Raw genomic sequence first — 22,801 nt, 5'->3', positions numbered from 1 at the left:
TCAGGGTCTAGAACAGCACACACTTACTTTTAGGAACTTGGTTGTCTGTCTCATGCTCCAACAACTAGGAATTTTCAAGTCAGAGCACTTGGTCTGAAAACAAGAGTCCTAGGCCCTACATCAGCGTGAAGCCCAGGGACATCAGGAGTAGCTATGACGTAGCTTTCGGTAGAACATTCTAATTCAGCCTTCATTAAAATAAGACTGTGCATGTTGCCTGCCCTTTTAACGTTTCACACTTCCCAGTTTGGAAGGCTCTTTACACATCCTGATTTCATTTTAATTTTCACAGCAGACTTTTGAGTATTATCATGATTATATACAATTATAAATTCCAGGCTCAGAGAAGTTAAGTCACTTGCCCAAGGCCTCTCAGCCAAGAGTCAGGAAAGCGTATGGGCCACGAATGAAAGCCCAAGTCAGCCTGACTCCAAATCCAGCTATCTTGAGCTGCCTTTAAAAAGTATATTCTTTTCTACTCCTGGGTAGAATTAGAGCTGTTTGCCCCTACTAAATAATCATGATAATTTATCTTTAGAAAACTGGCTCTCCAACAAGTCATTATTCAGAGCTTCTGCTCCTGGCGCTGCTGGTAACATTAGCTTTGGATGTACTAAGGATGACAATGGGCAGTGCATGACTGCTGTGGTCTCATGAAGGAGGCGCTTTCTGGCGGGAAAGACAGGAAGCTTACAACCTCTGAGGGGCTGAGAAGAAAGAAGGGAAGACCCACCCCACCCCCAATGAAGGGTGAAGAAATGGCTGCTGGTTGCAAACTAGGGCACACAGGCTTCTCTGTCTGAGGACTGCATTCACCCAAGCCCTGGGGAGGCTCCCTGGTTGGGATAAGACAGGGGACAGGTTTAAATTATTTACTGACTGCTGAGTGATGTGGTCCTGGGAGTAAATCTTTTTTTGAATATTTACTCTTTTCAGAGGCACTATCTATACCAGGGTTTTTACATATGAGCCATGGATGTGCTTCCAAAAGGATATTAACTTTCCACAGAAAGCTTTTTACTGTGCTAATTAAACTTTCCTGAGCTTCAGTTGACCCATCTGTGAAATGAAGATCTTTCTTTCTTTCTTTCCTTTCTTTTCTTTCTTTCTTTCCTTTCTTTCTTTCTTTCTTCTTTCTTTCTTTCTTTCTTTCTTTTTCTTTCTTTTTCTTTCTTTCTTTCTTTCTTTCTTTTTTTATTTTTTTTTAGAGAGAGAGAGCAGGGGGCTGGGTAGGAAGGGACAGAGAGAGAGGGAGATAAAGAATCTGAAGCAGGCCCCATGCCCAGCACGGAGCCTGACGTCAGATTCAGTCTCACAATCCCGAGATTATGACCTGAGCCGAAATCATGAGTCGGACGCTTAATCAACTCAGCCACCCAGGTGCCACCTTTTTTGTTGTTGTTTTGTTTTTTGTTTTTTGCTTTTTTTTTTTTTTTAACACTACTATGGAGTCAGTTACTATGAAGTACCAGAGCTTCTATAGAAAAAGGAGTGACACAAATTCAAGACCTTAGTTTGATCACAAATGTTATTTTTCAGGAGAGGAGGAGAAGGGGATTCCAAATAAGCTTTCTGATCCATTAAATTTGTCTTTTGTGTGTTCATGTTGTTTCTGTTTGTTTGCTTTTTTGGGGTAATAGAATTTTGTCTTCATAATGGCTATGAAGTAAAAACAGTAATTAAATATTATGCATAGTCCTGTCTCCATAATTAGAAATAATGCATTTTTTATAAAAAAAATATTGCTTTCAGGAGAGGGGTGTGTTTTTTAAGCCTTTCTCCATAAAAATGTGCTATTAATTTATTTTATATTCTTCACTGTATACAATAGATACAGTTTACATTTTATTTGTATGGGTTAGGGTTGCCAGATAAAATACAGGATGCTCAGTTAAATTTGAATTTCGGATACACAGCAGAGTGGTAGCTGAACTTCGAATTTAACTGGCATCCCGCATTTTATCTGCTAAATCTGGCCACTTTTATGTGGGTATATCCCCCAGTTGTTTGTATCGATCACTAAGTGGCCGCTAACCGAAACTGGGGGACTAGGTTGGCACTGATGCTGGCTGGGGTCATGCTTGCTCCTGGAGACAGATGTGAGTGGTTTTAGCTCTGTGCTACTGTGATCTCAAAGATCAGGCAGCTTTCCTGGAAAGATTTTCAGAATCTATTATCAATGTAATCATCATGAAAATATTTGATGAGAACACTGCCTCACGCTGTATAATAAATTTAAGTAGAAAAGTCAAAGCAGTGGTATTTTCATCAGGGCTTTGGATGTCAGGAGAAAATAGTTCCACACTCAGCGAATATAGATAGGTCTGTTTTGGGCTGTGTTAAATCCAATTGTGTGGAGGTTCTGAATAATCAGGAGTGACAGCATAAGCACTTTCTCTTCAAAGTGATTTTACAGAAAGCATTATTTCCTAAGGAAAGTACACATATAGCCCTCATAATGCTGAAAGAGCACTAATGTATCAATTTATTGGTGCTGGTGTCATGAGCTGGAGTTGCAAATTGTATTCAGATTTTAAACTTTACTCACAGTTGCTGTTGGGGGAAGCTCCCTTCCCATGATAAAGCTTATTTCAAAAAAATTCTAGAACATTTTTTGTAGTTCCCGTGTGAGAGAGCCTTCAAGGCTCTTTGCAAAAGGTTCTAACTTCACTTTGAGAAGCCAACTCAAACATGATGAAAAACAATAGTTTAGTTTTCCTCAATAAAAAGAGGGGGAAAAAAGAGAATTTGAGTTGGACTATGTAATTTCAGCTTCCCTAAATAAGCTCTTTGGAAAGTTGTGGGGGGGAGCAAGTGTGTGATTTTGGTCTTGGCGCACAACTTTGGAATTAACTTTTTCTTTTTTTTTTTATGTCTACCGTGGATTTTCATAACGGATTTCTTCCCTGTACGATTTGTTCCATAGCTAAGTAATGGGTCTGACGTGGGTGCCAAATTTTTCAACAACTTTTCAACAACTACTTTCCAGAGGAGGGTTAAATAGTTCTCTTAATAACTTGAAAGAAAAAAATTTCAAGGTTTACCACAGTTCTTAGTCACAGGCTAAATGTTTTCAAGAGTTGTATTACTTTGAGCCTATTTAGTCTCAAGAATATCCCCTAAGAAGAACAGAGCATAAAGAGTTCAAAATGGAGTCCTTCTGAAACAGAGATAACACTGTTAACACTGGAGTGTGCGTTCGTGTTATCCTTCTGTGGTCTTATGTGCCGAATCTTGCTTAGTCCCATTCATCTGTCACCTGCTCTCCGTAAATCATCTTGGAAGCAGCAAGGGTGCTGACTCATGAATCCCTCGTGTTTTCGTACAGCGTGTGTTCATTTTGGTACCATTCGCAGAGAAGTAACAGCCATACCCCTTCTGACTTTAATGAGTATGGACAGATAGGTACATTTTGTGGATGTTCTTTCCTTCGCCATAGAAAGTTATGCCTCATGTGAGCAGGCAGTCATTTTCCATAAAAAGTTAACCCAGAATCAATGGCCATAGCAAATTAATTGCTCTGTTGCTCAACTCACTCTTGTCTGAGTAGGTTGGCATCACTCTCTTGTGTTTTAAATCTTCCCCGCTCTGCCTATAAACATGATCATCTCCCCTATTTAAAATGAAAATGGAGAGGCTTCTCTCACCCTGTTTAATTACTGTCCATGCTGCTGCTTTTCACCCCATAACCTCTTAAACCCATAGGCGGTGTTTACCATCACTGTCGCTCCCGGTTCTGTCGTTCTGGGGTAGGTCCAGTGGCCCTGCCGGGTACGACTGAGACTAACCTGGCCACTGCATCGCCGTCTGAGCAGATGCACTCCTGAGTACACTGTGAATGACATGCATTCCGAGAAGCACACACAGGACACTTTCTTACCTTTGTCATTATTTCTTCTCTTCTAGGTATCTCAGTAACGAAGAAGACACATACATGTAAGTAATGCATTTTTTTTTTATCCAAAGTTTTCTGAAGAGTTGGAATTCGCATATGTCTGGCTGCTGTGACCCTTCAAGTATAAACTAATGTTTCAGCTGTGATCCATGGTCAACAGAGGTCATAACTTCTCTACCTGTAGTGGTCGGAAGTGGTACATCTCCACCTGTTTGTACTGAGTGTGTGTTAAAGAGAGTCTAGACGTAGTCTGATGAATTCTAGTGATTCAAGTCATTAGTCTTTAGAAAAAAATCATAAAATCTAGTCAGGAGGATCAATTAATTACTTACTGATCACCCCTATTCTGGATCCTTCTTAGAAGAGCTGGTATGTTTCTAGGAAACATCACCTTGATTTCTTTTAAACTTTGGTCTCCTTTTCCTCACCACTAGTTCACGATTTAGGCCGTTTTGTACTTGTGTCTGTGCGCAGAGATACTGACTGGGAATCTAGGTGCTGTCGCTCGACCATGAGTGTGGCCCACGAGGGCCCTGGTAAATGGCATCGGTAGTTTGATGTGGAAATGTGCGCTGGATTTACACTCTGTATTCATTCCCACTTCTCAGGTTCAACTGCTTTCATCAGTTGCCTTCATTCGAACTACACCATAAGTTTACAAACTCACGTCAACGTAAAGTGTTGTGATTTTGCAATCTGAGCAATAATGTTTGACTGTGCTTTGAACCTCAGGATGAAACTAATCCGTCATTGACGCAGGCAGTCAACTTTCACTGTACTTGACCAGCATATTTAGACTTTGAATTAATAGTGTCATTAGAATTCGATAACTATTTTAGACCACAGATATGTGCTACCCATGAGATGTGTTTGGGCATCCTTCTAAGGCAAGCAGTGGAGATATTTATGGCACAATTCAGGGCCGACAAAGATGTGTCCCCAAATTTTTCCTAATTATGCTTTTAAAATTTTTGGTTTCATGTGAAACATTTGGGGGAAAAAAATCTGTGTAACATCAAAGTAGTTTATCTTGTGCCTCAGTTGATTCTTGAAATCTGCTCTTGGGCTTGTCTGTCTGTCTATCTGTATTTGTAGCAAACAAAAAAGCAAAAAAAAAAAAAACAAAAAAAAACAACAAACAAACAAACAAACAAACAAAAAAAACCCACCCCACCAAATTCAATGGTGGCCTGGCTTTTAGGGCCCAGTCCTGCAGTTTCTCCACCTGGCTCTCCCATGGGCTTCAATGGAATGTTTGTTTGAGGAAAGAAGTAACGGACACATGATCAGGACAGCACCTCCATCTCCGAATGCACAGTTCCCGTTGGCTGTCCCTCCATCACGGTAGCCTGTGGCCCTTAGCTTTTTGGGGGTTGTTTTGTCGTCGTCGTCGTTGTTGTTCTTGCTGTTGTCGGTGCATAATTGAGCTCATGATGACTGAGAGATTGACAGTGCAGGAGACTGAAGTCCTCTGTGTATCCGCAGGCAGGCATGGTACAGAGCGCTTCCTTGCACAGCCTTGCCCATGAGCTCGTCCCTGGCCTGGAGGGACCCACTCTAGAGGTGGTAAGTAATTCAGTCTTTCTGCTAGCTCAGTCCTGGGCCTCTCCCAAACAGGAGCGGACGATTGCGCCTACTGTTTGTGGTGGTTTGGGGTATGGACTCCTGGCCACCTGGCAATACACAGAAAGCCACTGACTATTTGCATTATGACTTGGCTCTTGGATGAGTGGATAAAACCACTAGTTCAACTCCATTGGATACAAAGAGTGCCCCTCAACTAATAAGACAGAGACCAGAGATGTTAGTAAATATATAGACCGTCCATCCATGAGGACCTTCAAGGAATTGTCATCCCTGAGAATAATTTCATTGGCCTATTGCAGAAATAATAACTCGTGGTCAGATTTAAATTCATAGAAGGATTTGGATGGCAGCATGGGAGTGGTAGCTAGTGAAGAGAAGCTGGTGTTCCAGTAAGAGGCAATATAACCAGGTTGGCCTTGCAGCAAAGGCTTAACTAACCCCATCAGATATACCTGCTTTAAAACGAAATCAAGATATAGCCAGAGTGGGTAGATTTTGATTGCCTTTCTAACTATGGAAATCAGCAGGAAAATTCTTAGACATCAAGCATCAAGTAAATGTAGACAGACTTCAAATAAAGCTCGCTTTATGTAATTCAAATATTAAACTGACAAAAAGAGATCAGAAATCACCTGGGGTTTTTTTGTTGATGTTTACTTTCATGATTTAGGGGAGAGGGCCCATGATAAAACAGACCAATGACAAGTTGGGAAGAATAGGAACCGAACGGAGAGTTGACACAAAACTTTGCACATGCCACGGAGAAATTGAATTGTCCAAGTTGCGTGTTAGTGAAAGTCTTCTATGCCACTTAAACGTGGAGATTGTTTTTGTCACCCAACTCAGCAGACAACCCCCCATCATATTTCTGATCTTAACATCTCTACAGGGCCTACAACTTGTGAGGAGGAAGAAAATCAATCAGTTCTTTCTCCCATAACAGTCACCCAAATGACTTCTTCTTTAGCATCTGTCAGATTTTTCTTGAAAACCAAACTGTCCTACCTTGCCTGTAAGTTTTCTTAAGAGCTTAAATTCCAGCTCCTCTGAAAGCATCTTAACATCTGTTCTTCAGAAAGGTTCACTATCAGTGAAGTGTGTGAATTCATTTTTGTACTGTCTCAAGACTTCCATTTTTAGCCAGAGTTCTGGAAACCTTGGTCAAGGCTTGACTACATAATCATCGACAGCTGAAGTCACCCCGCATTAGCAGTTTCAATCTGGGTTTCCTAACTGGCCTCACAGAGCGATGGTTCAACTTACAAATTAACATGTACAGTTGCAGAATATATTATTAGACCAGAGTGTCAGCTCACAGGTACACCAGTCAGACGTGCAAGAACCACAAGATGAACCTGAAGAGATGTGACACCTGATAATATTTTAGGCCACCTTGTTATCTAGAAAGCATAGGTATTGCTTCTTAAAAAAAAATAAATAAATAATAAATAAATAAAAATGCTTTGGGTGAGCTGAGCCAGAAATTCCCAGGAAAGGAAATCTGATTCGTAGCTTCAGAGGAAGTCACAAGCGTGGTCTTTGGAGAAGTCAGATTCTCCTGAGTTCCTGAGAAGGGCACTGGTGGTGTTTGTCATTAACTTTACTTGGCTGGTGGGGGAAGGCAAAGCTTTGAGGCTTCTAGTACAAAGTCATCGTGACCAAATTGGTCAGAGAATGCTTTCATTTGTGATATTCTTCAATTGGTGATAGGAAACGTTGCTGTTGGTTTTGGTATGTGAACAGAAAAGGAGGTTTTTACTTGTGGGATAGGGACCTATCAGATAAATTTTACACTGTGGTGTAGAATTTCAGTTTAATCTTTGTGGTGATTATACGGCCCCTGTATTTGGTTGGACACTTTAAAGATTGGTGTTTCACAAGTTTTTTCTGGTGTCTTTCCTGCTGAAATGGTACCATGTTGGATAAGTATCTTTTTCATGGCATCAACGGCTGATTTGGTTTTTATTATTTGCCAAGGACAACTGGTCATTTGCCACTGACTTTTAATCTCGTTCTACTTGGATAGTTCCGCAAACACTAAAATGTTAGAATGTGACAGATTTGGAGGTGAAAAAGTAACAAATGCAACAGATCCTCTTAGCTCTTTCCACCTACTGGGAAGTTTAGCATCATGGAGTCATAACCTTAGGGTATATATTAGCCAACCACCGCAGTGTAGACCCAGAAGATACCAGGTAGGCTCCTGGATAGTTTCCAGAGGCAACAGATCCTTGTCATGTCCTCCTGTTCTCATCCATGTTTCTATTCTTTATTCTTCCTGTGTAAGCCTGTTCTGCTTGCTTTCTTCTACACTCAGGAACAGGCACTTACACATGCCTGAAAATTGCAGGGAACTCAATAAAGCGCCAGGAAAATGTATCAGTTTAATCCGATTTAATGTCAGCTTTCCCCAGTAAATAACAAAGTAAAATATGCTTCTGAGTCTTCTGAAATATTTTAATTTTAACATGAATAGCCATTAAAGGCAATTTAGTACATTTTCAAATGTTTGTTTGCAGTAGGCTAATACCTAACATATAAAATTAAAGCACTATATTATTTGTGAAGAGAGTTTAGTTCTCAATAGTAAAAATATTTTAGTACAAATCAGAATATTTCCTTGAGAAATAATCCTTTGTATCTGTAAAAAGAAAAAGTGTTTATTGCAGTCATTTAAAGTGGAATAGGTTAATGTATTCACTTTTCACCCCTAGAGACTTGGTTTTGAATTTGACTTAGAGAAAATTAGTTTTGAGGCCTCAACCTCCTCTCCTTAGGCATTTGTTGATATCACAAAACCAACCCAACAATTTGTCACGATTGTTGCCATTTACTCAGGAGGTCCAAGAACTAAAATAACCCTATTTTCTCGCTTTCTTTTCTTGTCCTTGAGGCCATTCCTTTTGATTGTAGACTCTTAACACAACACCAAACTTGGGGCTCGCCCACGCTATTTTCACAGTCCAGGAAAACTCAGGAACCATTCTTGGCAAAGCTAATGGAAGGTGCTTTGGTTATATAGTTAATAGGTTGCCGTGACAACCCATGTGATTCATGGTGTGACTCACCGCAAGTATAATTTCAATTACTGCTGGCAGGGTGTATCATTAGTACGGGCCTGAGAAGAAGCTACACTGAACTTCTCTTAGTAGGCTTTCATCCAGATTCCATCTCCCCATTGAGAAACAGAAAAGGGGATAACCCAGTGCTCACAAAGTAGCCAGAGGATTCATTTCTTACTCAGGCTTCCTGAGGCTACTGGCCATCCCAGACATAAAGCTTGCTGCTCATGGTACATGACCAAAGATAGATGCTGGCCTCTTAGAGGGCTAACCGATGGACAGCTGTTTCCTGAGGACCTACTATGTGCCTACAGGTTCTTTGCTCTCAAGGACCTTACAGACTAGGTTGAAGGTGGGGCCCCGGGTGGGGACCGGGTGAGTGGGGTGATACAGTCACTGAAAACACGAATGCCTCGTGTACCATTTCCAGAAGATTCAGCTCACAACTGGAAAGCAGACTAAGCTGGCAGTGTGGGAGAGGAGAAAAAAATTAGACGATCCAGGATTCTGGTACTGTGATCCAGGCATACAGCAGGATGAAAGGAAAGGGAAAGATTTAACCCTGGGTGCTGAACGTTCTCCCTGCTGCTCATCTCCCGTTCTCACCCAGAGTCACACCTGTTTAGTCCCTTCAAGATCAACCAGCCCAAGGAAGTAAAAAATCCCTCATACTGCCTGAAAATGTTTGCCTTGTTTAGACTCAGCCTGTGTGACTACAGCCAACCCTGCCTGAGCTTAACAAGATTTCTGTCTCATCATATTAAGATATAAATGGACTGCACTTGGCCCTGCCACTCAGTTCTTCCAAGGTAGAAGATTTGCATAGCCTGAAAACCCACAGTTCATTCCATTAAAAAAAAAAAAAAAAAAAAAGCCCAGAATATGTAGTTAAGCATTTCCATCAGAATATCCAGTTGATTCAAGTTTGCTCTGTTAGTAGGACATCAGATCCATGAATTGAATTTGGAAGAGTATTTGTTTTCCCATTTCGTAACACAAGTTCAAAAGGGTGTATTGATCACTAGGAGGGAGAAAACACAAGTGCCTAGCCTATCGGGTGCTGGCATGTACTTGATATATTTAGTAAAACTCTTACACATGGTTGGGTCGATCTTTAAAGAAGGCTGGGTGTCTGTCACAGAGTCTCGCATTACTTTTGGTTCAGTGATGGCAGGAATCTGGGATAGGAGGAGAAGTACCAGGAGATAGGAACTGCCACCCCTGAGCGGTTAATTCTAATAGTCCAGGTGCTCTGTTTAGTGCTTTACATGCATTATCTCATGTCATCTTCTCATCAGCTCCGTGAGCCTTGTACTACCTGCATCCTCATTTTGGATGAGACTATTTATCTGAGAGATCAGCAACTTAAAGAAGTGAAAACACTGGCAAATTCATCCAGCTGGCGTTGGGCAGAGCCGGGACTCAGAGTAGATTGACTCCTTGCACACACAGAAGCACCACACCATTCTCTCCAATCTCAACATGACGCAATGTTGGGGAGCACTTACAAAGTGCTAAATGCTTTTCTGAGCACTTCGTAAGTGTTCGTTTATTTCATCTTTACCGCAATCTTGTCAGGTAGATCTCGCTGCTGTCTCCACTCTCCAGGTGGAAACTGAGGCCCAGGAGCCTATAGCTAGCTAGGATGGGATGGAGCCAGGATTGACAGCCACTCCATAGAGCCTAAATGCTGCTACAGTACCAAATGTCATTCCTTAGAGTGGTCCTTCTACTCTAAACTATAGGGAGAAAGTCAAGTGTAACTGTCATTCCTACAACTGATTCAGGTTCTTTAAACTTAGGGCTATTTTACCTATAAAGGCTTCTAAGCTTGGTGAACCAACTGATTATAGAAAAGGGGGATGTGGGGATGCCTGCGTGGCTCAGTCGTTAAGCCTCTGCCTTCAGCTCAGGTCATGATCCCAGGGTCCTGGGTTTGAGCCCTGCATCGGGCTCCCTGCTCTGCAGGAGGCCTGCTTCTCCCTCCACTCCCCCTGCTTGTGTTCCCTCTCTCGCTGTGTCTCTCTCTGTCAAAAAATAAATACAATCTTAAAAAAAAAAAACAACTATATGAAAAAATTCACTTAAATTAAGTCGTCTGCAGAAAACCATGCCGCCTTCTTACTTTAAAATGATCATTACTTCTCTTTTTTAACCATCTAACCTAACTTATCAAAGAACCAGCATCCATTTAATATCATTGTTCATACAACTCAACTGATTCCATAATAAAATAGTTCAAAATGGTTCCTTTTGCTTTCCAGATAGTTCTGTCCCCCACACTAGTAGTAATGTGTATTTCTTATAGCATGAATCCGTTTTCGCTGCCACAGTCTTTAATGGACTTTGATGACATTTGTAACAAATTTGTGCATTATTCTTTTGGAGACCATCTTGATAATTCGTGTATAACTTTCATTGCCACTAAGAGGTAGTATGATTCAGGATACTGTGGTTTCTCTGAACCCCAACCAAAAACAAACAAAACCATGAAAGTAAAAAGAATGCCTAGGGAGTTGAAATATGTATCAAAAGCATACATAAGAGAATTAAACATCTAGGTTTTGAGTATGCTTATGCATGCCTGAATTTAGCCTTAGATTTACAGTATATCAGCTTCTCTCTTTATTGGGATCTGTGTCCAAAGGCATAAAAATGTAGGAAAAATGGAGATGCCAATGTGTTTGAAATATGAAGAAAGTTATTGTTTTACATTAACTTTTTTTATAAATTACACAAATTTTTTATAGTAACTCTGTCAGCTACACTGCCAGGAAGTTAGTATATTTGGAGTCACATGGTCCCCTTTGATTATAATTGATGTCCATATCTGCATGTTATGGTAACTGAGGTTTTTATTTCCAAGCTATTTGATTACCCTTTTTCCTGGATTCCCCACAGTGGAATGTTCTCCACTCACTCCACCTCCACCTTTGAGTAAACATTTATCCTATGCAAGAGTGATAACTTTTTCCTTTGTTTGACTTGTTGATCTCCTAGGCATTCACTATAGCTCCTAATGTCTTAAGTAGTTAACAGCCAAGCATAATGATTAGAAGGCATATTAAGGAATAGAAAATGCTAAGATGTGCAGGATTAAGCTTCAGATTCAGTGAAAGAGACTTACTCCGTAAATCTTTTATTTTAAGTGTTTTGTAGGAGAGAGGGAGGGGATTGTATGGTAGGTAATCCAGATCCCTGTAATACTGAGATCCGAGGAAGGAAAGCTGGAAAGCAGACCACAGCCACTCCCTGGAGGAAGAGCATGGGGATGGGAGTCAGACAGATCGTGTTCACTTGAGATTTCTAATCCCTACTCTGTGCCTGGCACTGCGTTAGGCACAGGGTGGTATAGAAAGTTTAACTCCTAACCCTCATTCTCCGATAGATTATTCTGCATCTGAGGAGAAAGGACAAACCCCCTTGAGGAAATTTCTGTAATGACGGAATTGCAGGAAAATGCAGGGTTATGATGCAAGTTGGAGCTGGGGATGCTGGTGGTGAGATGAGCTTGGTCTAGAAGGGTAGCAAGGCTTAGGTGTGATCAGGTTGACCAAGGAGTGTTTGGGGGATGATTGTGTAGACCTGTCTAACTAGAATAGAGTATTAACAAGGAAAAGGAAGGACAAGAAGAGCGGAGATAAGGTTTCGGCTTTATCTCAGAACCAGTGGGGAGCCATAGAATGTGTGTGAAAAATACACTGACCTTTAAATAATGCTTTTATTGCCACGGTCATTTAGTGAGTGTTACATAAAGCAGATGTTCCTGTACTTCAGTCCCTTTTCCGAAATCAGAAAGAATTCTTATCCTTAGATAGAGGTTCTTCTCTGGCCTTTCCTCTGATCAACTATGTAGCAAAAGTGCTTATGGAGCAGGAAAGATCTAGTCCAAAAAGGGAAGGCTGTTCTGATTATTAAAGAGAAAGAGTGTTTTACTTTTTCTCCATCTTCCCAGGTTTAAGGTCTAATTGTAAGACCAGTTCTTGCCGTTTCGTCGAAATCAGAAGAAAGAAAGAAGCTTGAAAATACATATGCACTTTGAATTGCGTGGCTAATGGTCCTCCTGGCTTTCTTTCATTCCTGCTGTGAATTGGCTGGAAGCTGCTGTAATACACCAGGAGCTGAAGTCTTTCCAACCCTTTTTAACTCGGCTGCATGCAGCTGTGTAAAAATTTGAACCCCAAATTCCAAATCTTGCTCACCCCTTAGGTAGGCAAACTACACTGTGTTGACTATTATTTTGTTCATCAGCACGAAGAATCCTTCCCCTCACGTAGCTGGACGGTACAGTAAGGGGATAATTATACTTCCTTTTTCTCCTTGTTGGGATTTCTTAATTTTCCAAGAATGAGTCCCTATCGTTTCAGGTAAAGAACGCAAAGATCCAGATGAGGCCTTGTCGTTAGCTGCCCGTTCACAAAAGTCCTCGGTGTATAACGAACTATATCGCGCTAACTTAGCTGTCTCTCTTACATGGTGTCTTTTTGTGTCGACAAAACTGAAAATCCACTTTCCCTCACCAAGTCGGGGCATCGGGATAATTGATTGTTACCAGTCTGTGCTGTTAGTAGACAAGATAACACTGGTGCCTCTGGAGAACGGGCGAAAACTAAACTCTGTCCCCCGAGGCCAATGAAATAGCTGTTTGGTCCCTTGTGTGAAACTTCCTAATAACTTAACTGGGCAGCCTCTGGGTCCCTGGAGGGTTTCTCCACAAGAGTATTCCCTCTCTTTGTTAAGATTGCTTATTAAAAATGATTTTATAATGAAGTTGCTTCAAATAGCAGCTCTTTTCCTGGTTGTCCTTGAAGCTGTGGTGAAGAATCTTAGAGACAACTGTCTAGGGTTTTCCTCCTTGTTAAAAACTTCTCTCTTACCACTGTTACTCTTGATTTTTTAAGGAGACAAAGTCTAACTGACACAAGTCCCTCTCCAGTTGATTATGTCGCTTAAAACCCGGTGCAAGGCATTATTGGTAGTTAAGCTTGTCATTCCGGGCTCAGGAATCGAATTGATCTGCATGGATGGAGGACATTTAAGTCTGTGGTGGGAACAAGGCTGTCGGGCTTCCCCGCAAGAGCGGCGGCTAGGGAATGCGATTGCTAACTCTGCCCCTGACTCCATCAAAACAGTGACTTCCAATTATTTTCTCTCTTTGGTCCTGGATTTCTCCAGTCTGCAAACTAACGGGTTTCCTGCCATGAGGGACTGTCATGAAGAGCAATCAAATAATAAAAAAATTAGTATTGCATTCCTTGCTATCCAGGCACTGTATAGATTCAGACTTCTAACAAATGTGGGCAAGTAGGAGAAAAATCAATTTTTTTGTTGTCCATATCATCAGCTTGACTTTTGGCCTTGAAGAGGCTTCAATATGCTGGTATATTTATTGACTTATTTATTTTTAAAGATTTTATTTATTTATTTGAGAGCGAGAGAGAGAGCAAGAGAGAGCACGAGCAGGGGGTGGGGAGAGGGAGAAGCAGACTCCCCTCTGAGCAGGGAGCCCAATGCGGGACTCGATCCCGGGACCCCGGGATCATGATCTGAGCCGAAGGCAGACGCTTAACCTTCTGAGCCACCCAGGCACCCCTGTGCTGGTGTATTTAATATAAAGAATGATAAAGCAGATGTCAATAGGGCTTACCATTGGAAACATCTACTTCGGACTTGGTGTCCCAGTGGCCAGGTGACTCAGGAAACAGCAAAACATATAAAGTTGTTAGTGACAGATTCAGCTTGAAATATTTTTCTAACTTTAGAGCTTGTCAGACAGTAAATCCACAGAGCAGAGTATTCCAGATGCAGCTTGGCACTCCTTTTGCTCTGCAGTGTGAATATAGTACACCAATAGTACGAGGGACCACTGTGAATCTTTTAGTGGCGAGATCAGTGTGGTCTAGCTGTGCTAAGAATTGTGGTGTGCTAAGTTGTGCTAAGAACATGCCTTGGCTAAACGCTGTTCTCTAAGACCAGGTGTAGTAGAAAACACTACCTTTCTATGCAGCGATTCCTGCTCCCTCCTGTCTCAGATAAAAAGAAAAGAAACAGAAAGACTATGACCTGCTCTGGAATCCCACTGCCAGCAGGATCTTCTTATCCACCTCCTTAGTAACCTTCTAGTGCTTTCCAGTACCTGAGGAGTCTACATTTCTTAGTATGGCACTCAAGGGCCTTTACAATCTGGTCTTAATCTTTCTACTGCTCATTCCCTGACTTCTATGCTGGCAGTTTCTACAAGATTATACATGGGCATACCTCAGTGCCTTTGCTTCGGTTGTATCTTGTTTGTCCTGGAATGCCCTTCACCGACTTTTGCACCTGTAGAATTCTTACTGCTCCACCAAAGGCCAACACAAATAGCATCTGCCATGCAAAGCCTTCTCCAGCCACCTCCCCTTGTTAAACTGTTACTGCAGCTTCTCTGCCCCCACAGCACATGGTTAAGGTGACAGTACAGAAAGTATATTGTAGAATAGTTGTTGTTTATGTAGCTTTGTCCTAGATATGCTTTAATTATCTTTCTATCCCTTAAGCTTAGCAGAATGATTGGTATCTACTATGTGTTCAATTAATATCGGTAGATTTTAAATAAGAGTGTGTGTGTGTGTACATGCACAATTTTATGACCTCACATTCTTCTTGCAAATTTGAGTCTAGGGAAAAACAATAATCTTTTCATTGTTAACAGCAAAAAGGAAGAACAGGTATTTAATATTTGAAATTATCTTGTGAGATTTGTTCTATATTATTTTGGAAACCAATACTACATCTCAAAGGGCTTCTTAATGTCTGGCAACTTACCCTATGTATCTGGAGTCTCAATTTTAGGACTGATTGCTTTAAAGTTTCTTTTTGCAGATTTAAGACAGCATCTCATCCAGAAGGCTTAAGAATACTTGCTTTTATTCTAAGATGAAGAACGTGTTATTTTTCCGAGTGACCTCTTAAACACCATTTGTCTGCCTTATCAATACAAGATTTTATAAACTAGATAATCAAATCTACAGAGTGAAAAAGAAAGAGACATTTTCAGTTACCATTGGCATCTATTTAAAGGCAAAGGAGGGGGCACCAGTGGCTCAGTCGGTTAAGCGTCCAACTCGTGATTTTGGGCTCAGGTCATAATCTCATGGGTACTCGGATCCAGCCCTGCATCGGGCTCTGTGCTCAGCGGGGAGTCCGTTTGAGATTCTCCTTCTCCCTCTGCCCCTACCCCCACATACTCATGCTCTCTTTCTCTCTCTCTAGAATAAATAAATAAATCTTAAAAAAATAAATAAATAAAGGCACAGGAGAAAACTACCTATGAGAGAAAAAAATTGGCCAATCTCTCCACAAATGGAGAGTATATTCTGTCAAGGAAAATATCCTGTATTTGTCTGGTCTGGAGAGGGAAAAGTGATCGTAATATGTTAAACAATTTGGGAAGTAGATGTTTTGGTAATCCTAGATTACTTACTGAGTCTTAAGGTAAATTCTGGGGAAATAAATGGCATTTATTTGTTCAAAGTCAGAGCACGTGACATTGCTATGTTTGTCTGGTCTGGAATGTAAGTGTGTTTCCTTAACTTAGCAGGGACCGATGATTTCAAAACTCCAGCCCACTTCAGAAGTAGCTGCTCACAACCATGGTTTCTGTCTGCTTTTCCTTGGAATCCTCTGCCTTTTAAGCTTTATGAGCGGTTTCTTGCCTTCTTTTGTTTGTAACTATTTCTTGAGTCAAAACAAGAGGAGCCAAATTATCCCCTGCAGTATCAATTCCTTGAGTGGAAACCTTGCTTATAAATGAGAGGATGAGAGGTGACCCAATAAAAGAATCTATTTTTATTTTAATTTTAATTTATTTCCTGGTGGCCCTTTATGCCTCCTTAGGCAATGACCTAACCAATTCTATCTTAACACTGATTTTTTTTTTCCTTCCAAGGTCAAAAAGCACTTTGGAATTATTATAAGAGGAGAGTAAATGTTTTCTTGCCTCTAATGGGAAGTCCATCCCTTCATAGGAAATGTGAAGTCTGGCTTTCTCAGCTTCACACTCATTCTGTCGTGAGGCTTCTATCAGCAAGCTAAAGGAGACCAGGAGGAAGGAAGAAGATCTTTGATTTCTGATGGAAACACCATCTCTTGTGGCCTCTTTCATCCCTCTCCTTTCTCGGATGGGAGTCTTTAATAACGCAGTGAGAGGAGCGGTCTTCCTTTTTGTGCTGCAGTTTCGCACAGCCAAGTGCAATCAAAGTCGAAACTGTCCTAGAAGGCACTCAACCTGTGGTTCTCCAGGTTGGACAAGGGAAAACGGTCACACCGTCACACATAGATCCATGCCCTCACACTCCCCACCCCCCTACCCCCACCACACACACTCACACAAAAGAGTTCTGACTGATATCTCTAAATCAAAGAACTTTCCATGGCCTGATTTGTGGAAGTTACCTAATCCTGCCTATAACTGGGGTGATTTGAGAGATGGGAAAATGTTCTCATTTTCATTATGGGAGTCACTGGGGGACCGTATCATTGAGAAGAATATGCGTTTATTGCCCTAAATTGCTTTACCTGAGATGCTACTGGTATGTTTCACTTAAGTTAAATTTCTAATGAACAAAATGACCAATGTGGGTCCCATTCTCAGAGATTCTCCTTGTGCTTAAGGTACTCTTTAATGGTCAGAGTTTTACTTACAAGGCAAAATTCTAGAGGGTTGAGTTAATATGCCCCCGAAACACAGAAAAGCCAACTTCTAACATTCTGCATATGGTCAAAGGATCTACACACTGTCCATGACTCGTCTATAGTCATACAATAGTAAAACGTCATCACAAAGTTCCTTACGTTGTATGATCACCATTAAGTGAGCTCACCTGGTCATGTCAACTTAGAAAACTTCTGGAACCAACCCTCTTGGCATAAAGGCCAGGCTGGGTCTACGTCACACCAAATAAAGTTCTACCATATTCTCATCTAAAATTCATCATGATTCCCAACTTGTCACCCCCACCTTTAAATAAATGGGTAGCTTAGATTGGGTTCCCCAGAGAATAGACTCTGAGATGTGCATATAGGAAGTTGATTGGGGAGTGCTCTTAGGAACAACACTGTAAGGGGTGAAGGAAGCTGGATTGGGCAGGAGAAACTGACCTGTCATGCAGCTGCAGCCTGAGTTCAGCAGATGCCGCAGGGAGATGAGAAGCAGGGGTAACCCTTGAGAGATGTCCTAAATTGAGGCAAGGAGACTGGATATTTTACCCTACATCAACCAGCCACGGGATGCCAGCCGCCCACAGGGAGGGGCTTAACAGTTGCGCAAGGCAATTTCCCCTTCGCTGAAGGCAAGTCTCGGGTGTGAGCCATTGGCAGTCAACACTCCGGGGCCCAAGGAGAATAAGGGCCTCGATCCCGGAGGGAGGAAGGGATCTGGGTGGCACACCACAGTATCACTATAGGGGGGCCAAAAGAGACATTAAATTTAACTTTTGTGGAAAACATGTTTGCTGTATTTGAAATGACACACATTTTATTGCTTAGCTAGGATGTAAACTAATAAAATAAATGCTTGGCCTCAGCATTATAGTATACCAGAATTGCAAATGCTAAAGAAAAAAAAAAATGTGTTTTTTTGTTGTTGTTGTTGTTTTTTCCTGTTGAATAAGGCTCTTCGTTAGAATTTCTGGTCCTGGATGTGTGCATTATAAATCATATGCTTGTACAATTCCACGTAATGTTTTATTTTTCCACGCATGGACATTCCAGAGAGTTAACACATTTTTCTCAATTATAAAAATAACACATTTCCAACTCTTTCAGCTCATGTAAAATGTATTCATATAGTAACAAAGAGGATGCCTGCGAAGAACTAGTTATACATATTATATGTTACTTTTCAGATTTTGACAGTTGACTCCTGTCTTACATTTGAGATACAGTGTCTGATGTATTGTGTATATAATGTCTCTCTTTTTAGTGGTTTATGGAGCTCCACCCTCATTTTGCCTGTTAGCAACTACTTGCAAGTGAACTCAGGATTAAGCTGGAGATTAGTGGTGGCTGTCAAAGATGAGAATCGTCATGAGCCAATAAGCCCATCCCCCAACTGTTGCCTTAAAAGAAAAAGTTTCTCAGGAGTAATTAGTGATAAGGTACAGAATGAATTTTAGTTTCATTCCTCAAAATTTTGACCTAAACTCTGATTTAGTGAAATTTGACTTCAATTTGACTTCTAAGAATGAGAGTTCCCAATATGAAAAAATCAATCCAAACTGTTTTCATGGAGTATTATATCAGGAGAGACAGAACTGTTTGTACTCTTTCCTCCTTGGTTCGAAATACATCTCCCACCACCAACTCCCAACATTCTAAAGTCCCAAGTTTTCCTTCCTGTAAATGTCATTCAGAATACCCCTATTCCTTCCAGAATCGGAAGCTCGAGACACCTTGCAGATGTGAACAAGGGCTTTCCAGTTTCAGAGATCCTGAAGGTTCAGACAAATATCTGAACCTGTAGAGTTCAGGTGGAGTCAGGGTTTATCTAAATGGAATTCAATCTGTATTGCATTCCTAGGTTTAGTTTCTGTGCCTCTGCTTTGGAAAAGAGGGGCCCTTTCAGGTGGATAGTGAAGTTAATTCAGATTATTCTTTCCCTTATTCAAAGAGAATCAATAGATTGGAGAAACTCTTTACCTGGTCTGAAAGCTTCCATGGTCCCAGCAGCTCCTACCTGGGAATATCCCTAGCCATTCTTTTGGAGATCCCTGTGTCTGAACCCTGTGAAAGGGATTCTGCTGGTGCCCGTGGATGTCAGTGGCAGCCTGATCAGTCTGGCCTGGGTATTACCATAATAATTACAACGTCCTGACAGCAGCTTTTCAAGTGGCAAAATTACTAGGAGGACCATCTCCTGTAACTCACTCTTGGGAGAGGAAACCCCCGTATCCTCTACCAAGTAACACAACTAAATTTGCCATTTCTCAGATGTCTGACCCAACCCATCCGATTACATGCATTGTGTAACCACTCCACTTCTTTACAAGACATGCTGATAGTTAGTATAAATTACAGTGATTTTTTTAATATAAAGGTAGCTAATGAACTGAAATGTAATGTAATTGCTATTTTCAATGGACAGGATGAATGTGCTTAATTTTTTCCTTGAAAAAATAATAACTCCATATATATGTAAATGGCTGTGTGTGTGTATATGTGAGTGTGTGTGTGTGTGTGCATATGGTTTTGCTTTTTTTTTTTTTTTTGCCAGAATTTCAGTGAGTGATTCACATTACTGTCAATTACACGCCCTTATTATGTATTACAGCCACCAGGCAGCTGTCCAGGAAAACACAAGTCTGAAAATGCTTCTGTTTTAAGAAAATTAAATTCATCGTTGCTGCTCCTATATGGGCATGTGCAACAGGCAGGAAGCCTCCACTTTCTTGCCAAAGAGAGGGATAAGGCCTTGCCTACTTTATCTGGATTAAATAGCCACTCTGACATCTTGAGATCTTGATACCAGTGCCCAGATGCAGGGCTTGGTTTTGGTTTCTAAACATTCTTTTTTTGTTGGTTTTTTTGTTTGTTTGTTTCCGTGCGTGTTACAAAACACAGATTGGTGTTATAAAACAGTATTTCTAGTTATGAGTCACAGCAGTGCCTGTGTTAGCAGAGAGGCTGCATGAAGGCTGAATGTAGAAACTGTTCACTTTCCTCCTCCCCAGAGCCAGTTTATGACAGCTTAGGGCTCTTTGCCCTATTTACAAAGCGGGCCTCATTGTCACCCTATTCAGTCAGATGTCTCTTTTTTTGAAGTTTGGGTAAAACTACAGCTGAAAATGCTACATCTGCTTTGGGACTGCTCTATAGTCCAGGAAATTCAGCTTTTATATGGGCAAAATGAGGGCTGCTAGGCTTTCTCAGATGTATTCTTCCTGGGAATCTTACAAAGTTTAACAGAACATCTTTAAGGCAGGCAGGTAAAGTGGCCTAAATTGTTGATGCATTTGAGAAAATTATGAGAATTAGTTGATATATTTCCAGTTCTGAGTCTTTAACTACATTTGAACCTGATTCATAGAATCAGACACTTCAAATAATGAAATATTTAGTAGCTTTGAAGCTGGGCTTCACATTATCTGTGTTCCAGATACATTGTGTCTAAGTAATGGTGGAATCTAAAATAAACATTTGAAAGACAAAGGATTTGGAATTGAGTGAAATCAGTTTCACCTCTACCCTTATTTAGATGCAGATTCAAGCCAAAAGTTGAAAAAGAATTTTTTTTTTTAGTGATGGATGGAATTTGGATATGGACTGGTATTTTAGATGCTATTAAAGAATTATTTCCTTAATATTGTCAGGTGTAGTAATGACATGGTAGTTGTTTTTTTAAAAATCTCTATCAGAGATGAAGACTGAAGTAGTTAGCAGTGAAATGACACGATATCTGAGATTTACTTTAAAATGCTCCAGGAAAAAAACTATATTGAGGTGGGGCTGGGAATAGGTGAAACAAAGTAGCAAAACATTTATTTTACCAGGAGGGAGAGAGGGAGTCCATGGAGCTGTATTACACTATTCAAGTTTTGTGTAAACCTGAAATTTTTTTAATAGATTAACTTTTTTTCACCTTCTTTTTTTTTTGTTTTTTTTTTTTAAGATTTTATTTATTTATTTGACAGAGAGAGACACAGCGAGAGAGGGAACACAAGCAGGGGGAGTGGGAGAGGGAGAAGCAGGCTTCCCGCGGAGCAGGGAGCCCGATGCGGGGCTCGATCCCAGAGTCCTGGGATCATGACCTGAGCCGAAGGCAGACGCTTAACGACTGAGCCACCCAGGCGCCCCTTTTTTTCACCTTCTTGTCTGTGATTTCTGAGATGATTATATTTACAAAGGAGGTTTGACCACCTTGGGTAATTAGTATTTGATGAGAAAAAGGTGACACCAATGAGCATTGCAAGTTCAGAAAGTTGATAGTATTCTCTTAAATGGCATAAATCCCTGCATCTCTAGAAAAATTATGCATTAATTGTTAGCATACATGTTAATAAAAATTACCTTTTGGAATAAAGTTCCCTCACCTTTGCTTCAGGTTGGAAAAGGATATTCGTGTTAGCTGCTCTTGTTCTTAAGTCTTTCTAATGTTCTGGTCATGAAGACCCAGATTTGAGAGTGGACCAGAGAGTGAATCGGGTGGTCCGCACCTCCCCTATGTGAGATGGGGACATTTTCTCAAGGAGGTAGAAAGCATCTTGTTCAGAGGCAGTTCCACTTGCTTTTACAGAAGTAGAAGCAAGACTGGAACCCTTCGACTCTGTCATACCACCTCAATCTCGTCCTTTAAAATACTCATTAACAAGCTACTCTCTGGGGATCAAAGCAGTTTTCTAAATCCAGACCAGGGACTGCGTGCAAGATGTTCATTCCAGTAGTGTGGCCCCAAATTATCTTTTCCTTTATTGAACGCCGTTTCCAAGTTGTGTGATAAGTCCCAGAAGTGAGGGTTTTTAATTCTGTTCTTGTTAATGCTCTGCAGCCCGTTTACGGTGTGTTCTTCTTCCTCCTCTAGCTTTCATAGATTTTCCGTCAGCGACAGTCAATAGACTCAGATGACAGTCTAGGCTGACGGGAGGATGCACTTGGCCAAGTAATTCCACGAGGACTATCAGCCACTTCAGTAATGCCTTTCCAAACCTTTCATAATTGAAGCTGAAATTCCAAACATCACAAATGAAATAGGGACGGGGCGCCTGGGTGGCTCAGTCATTAAGCGTCTGCCTTCGGCTCAGGTCATGATCCCAGGGTCCTGGGATCGAGCCCCACATCGGGCTGCCTGCTCAGTGGGAAGCCTGCTTCTCCCTCTCCCACTCCCCCTGCTTGTGTTCCCTCTCTCACTGTGTCTCTCTGTGTCAAATAAATAAATAAAATCTTTAAAAAAAAAAAAAAAAACAAATGAAATAGGGACATTTTTCTTCAAATGGAAAAATGAATTCTGTTTTGTATTTGTGGCCGAATCCTTTAAACTCAGACTTACCTGCTAAATTTTGTCTCCTTTGCATTGTACTTCATAATAGCTCGTTGGGATAAAGTAGATGATCCGATTGACATTTATAAAATAATTGTTACCTAGTCCTTTCAAGAGTTTTACAAAGAGCAACCCTCTGATTCTTTAAAGCATAATAATACAAATAGACGGGGAAACAGAAATAGAGACAGAAGGACTTTGCCCCATTGATATGGTCTGTGAGGAGACCAGCCACAGGGGTTGGTC

General features: G+C 41.0%; 1 protein-coding gene across 1 annotated transcript in view; it reads left to right on the top strand.

The window, feature by feature from the left end:
• Positions 1 to 22,801, top strand: part of RORA (RAR related orphan receptor A) — a 704,001-nt gene that overhangs the window by 517,732 nt on the left and 163,468 nt on the right. Inside the window, exon 2 of the mRNA XM_032417115.1 lies at positions 3,907 to 3,936. Within this exon, the coding sequence (XP_032273006.1) occupies positions 3,907 to 3,936 (30 nt within the window). The remainder of the gene's footprint in view (positions 1 to 3,906; positions 3,937 to 22,801) is intronic.

This window comes from Phoca vitulina, unplaced genomic scaffold, assembly GCF_004348235.1.
Source record: "Phoca vitulina isolate PV1807 unplaced genomic scaffold, GSC_HSeal_1.0 scaffold20, whole genome shotgun sequence".
Taxonomy (NCBI): domain Eukaryota; kingdom Metazoa; phylum Chordata; class Mammalia; order Carnivora; family Phocidae; genus Phoca; species Phoca vitulina.
Note: the sequence above shows the minus strand (reverse complement) of the source record. Positions and strands in the feature narration are given on the sequence as shown.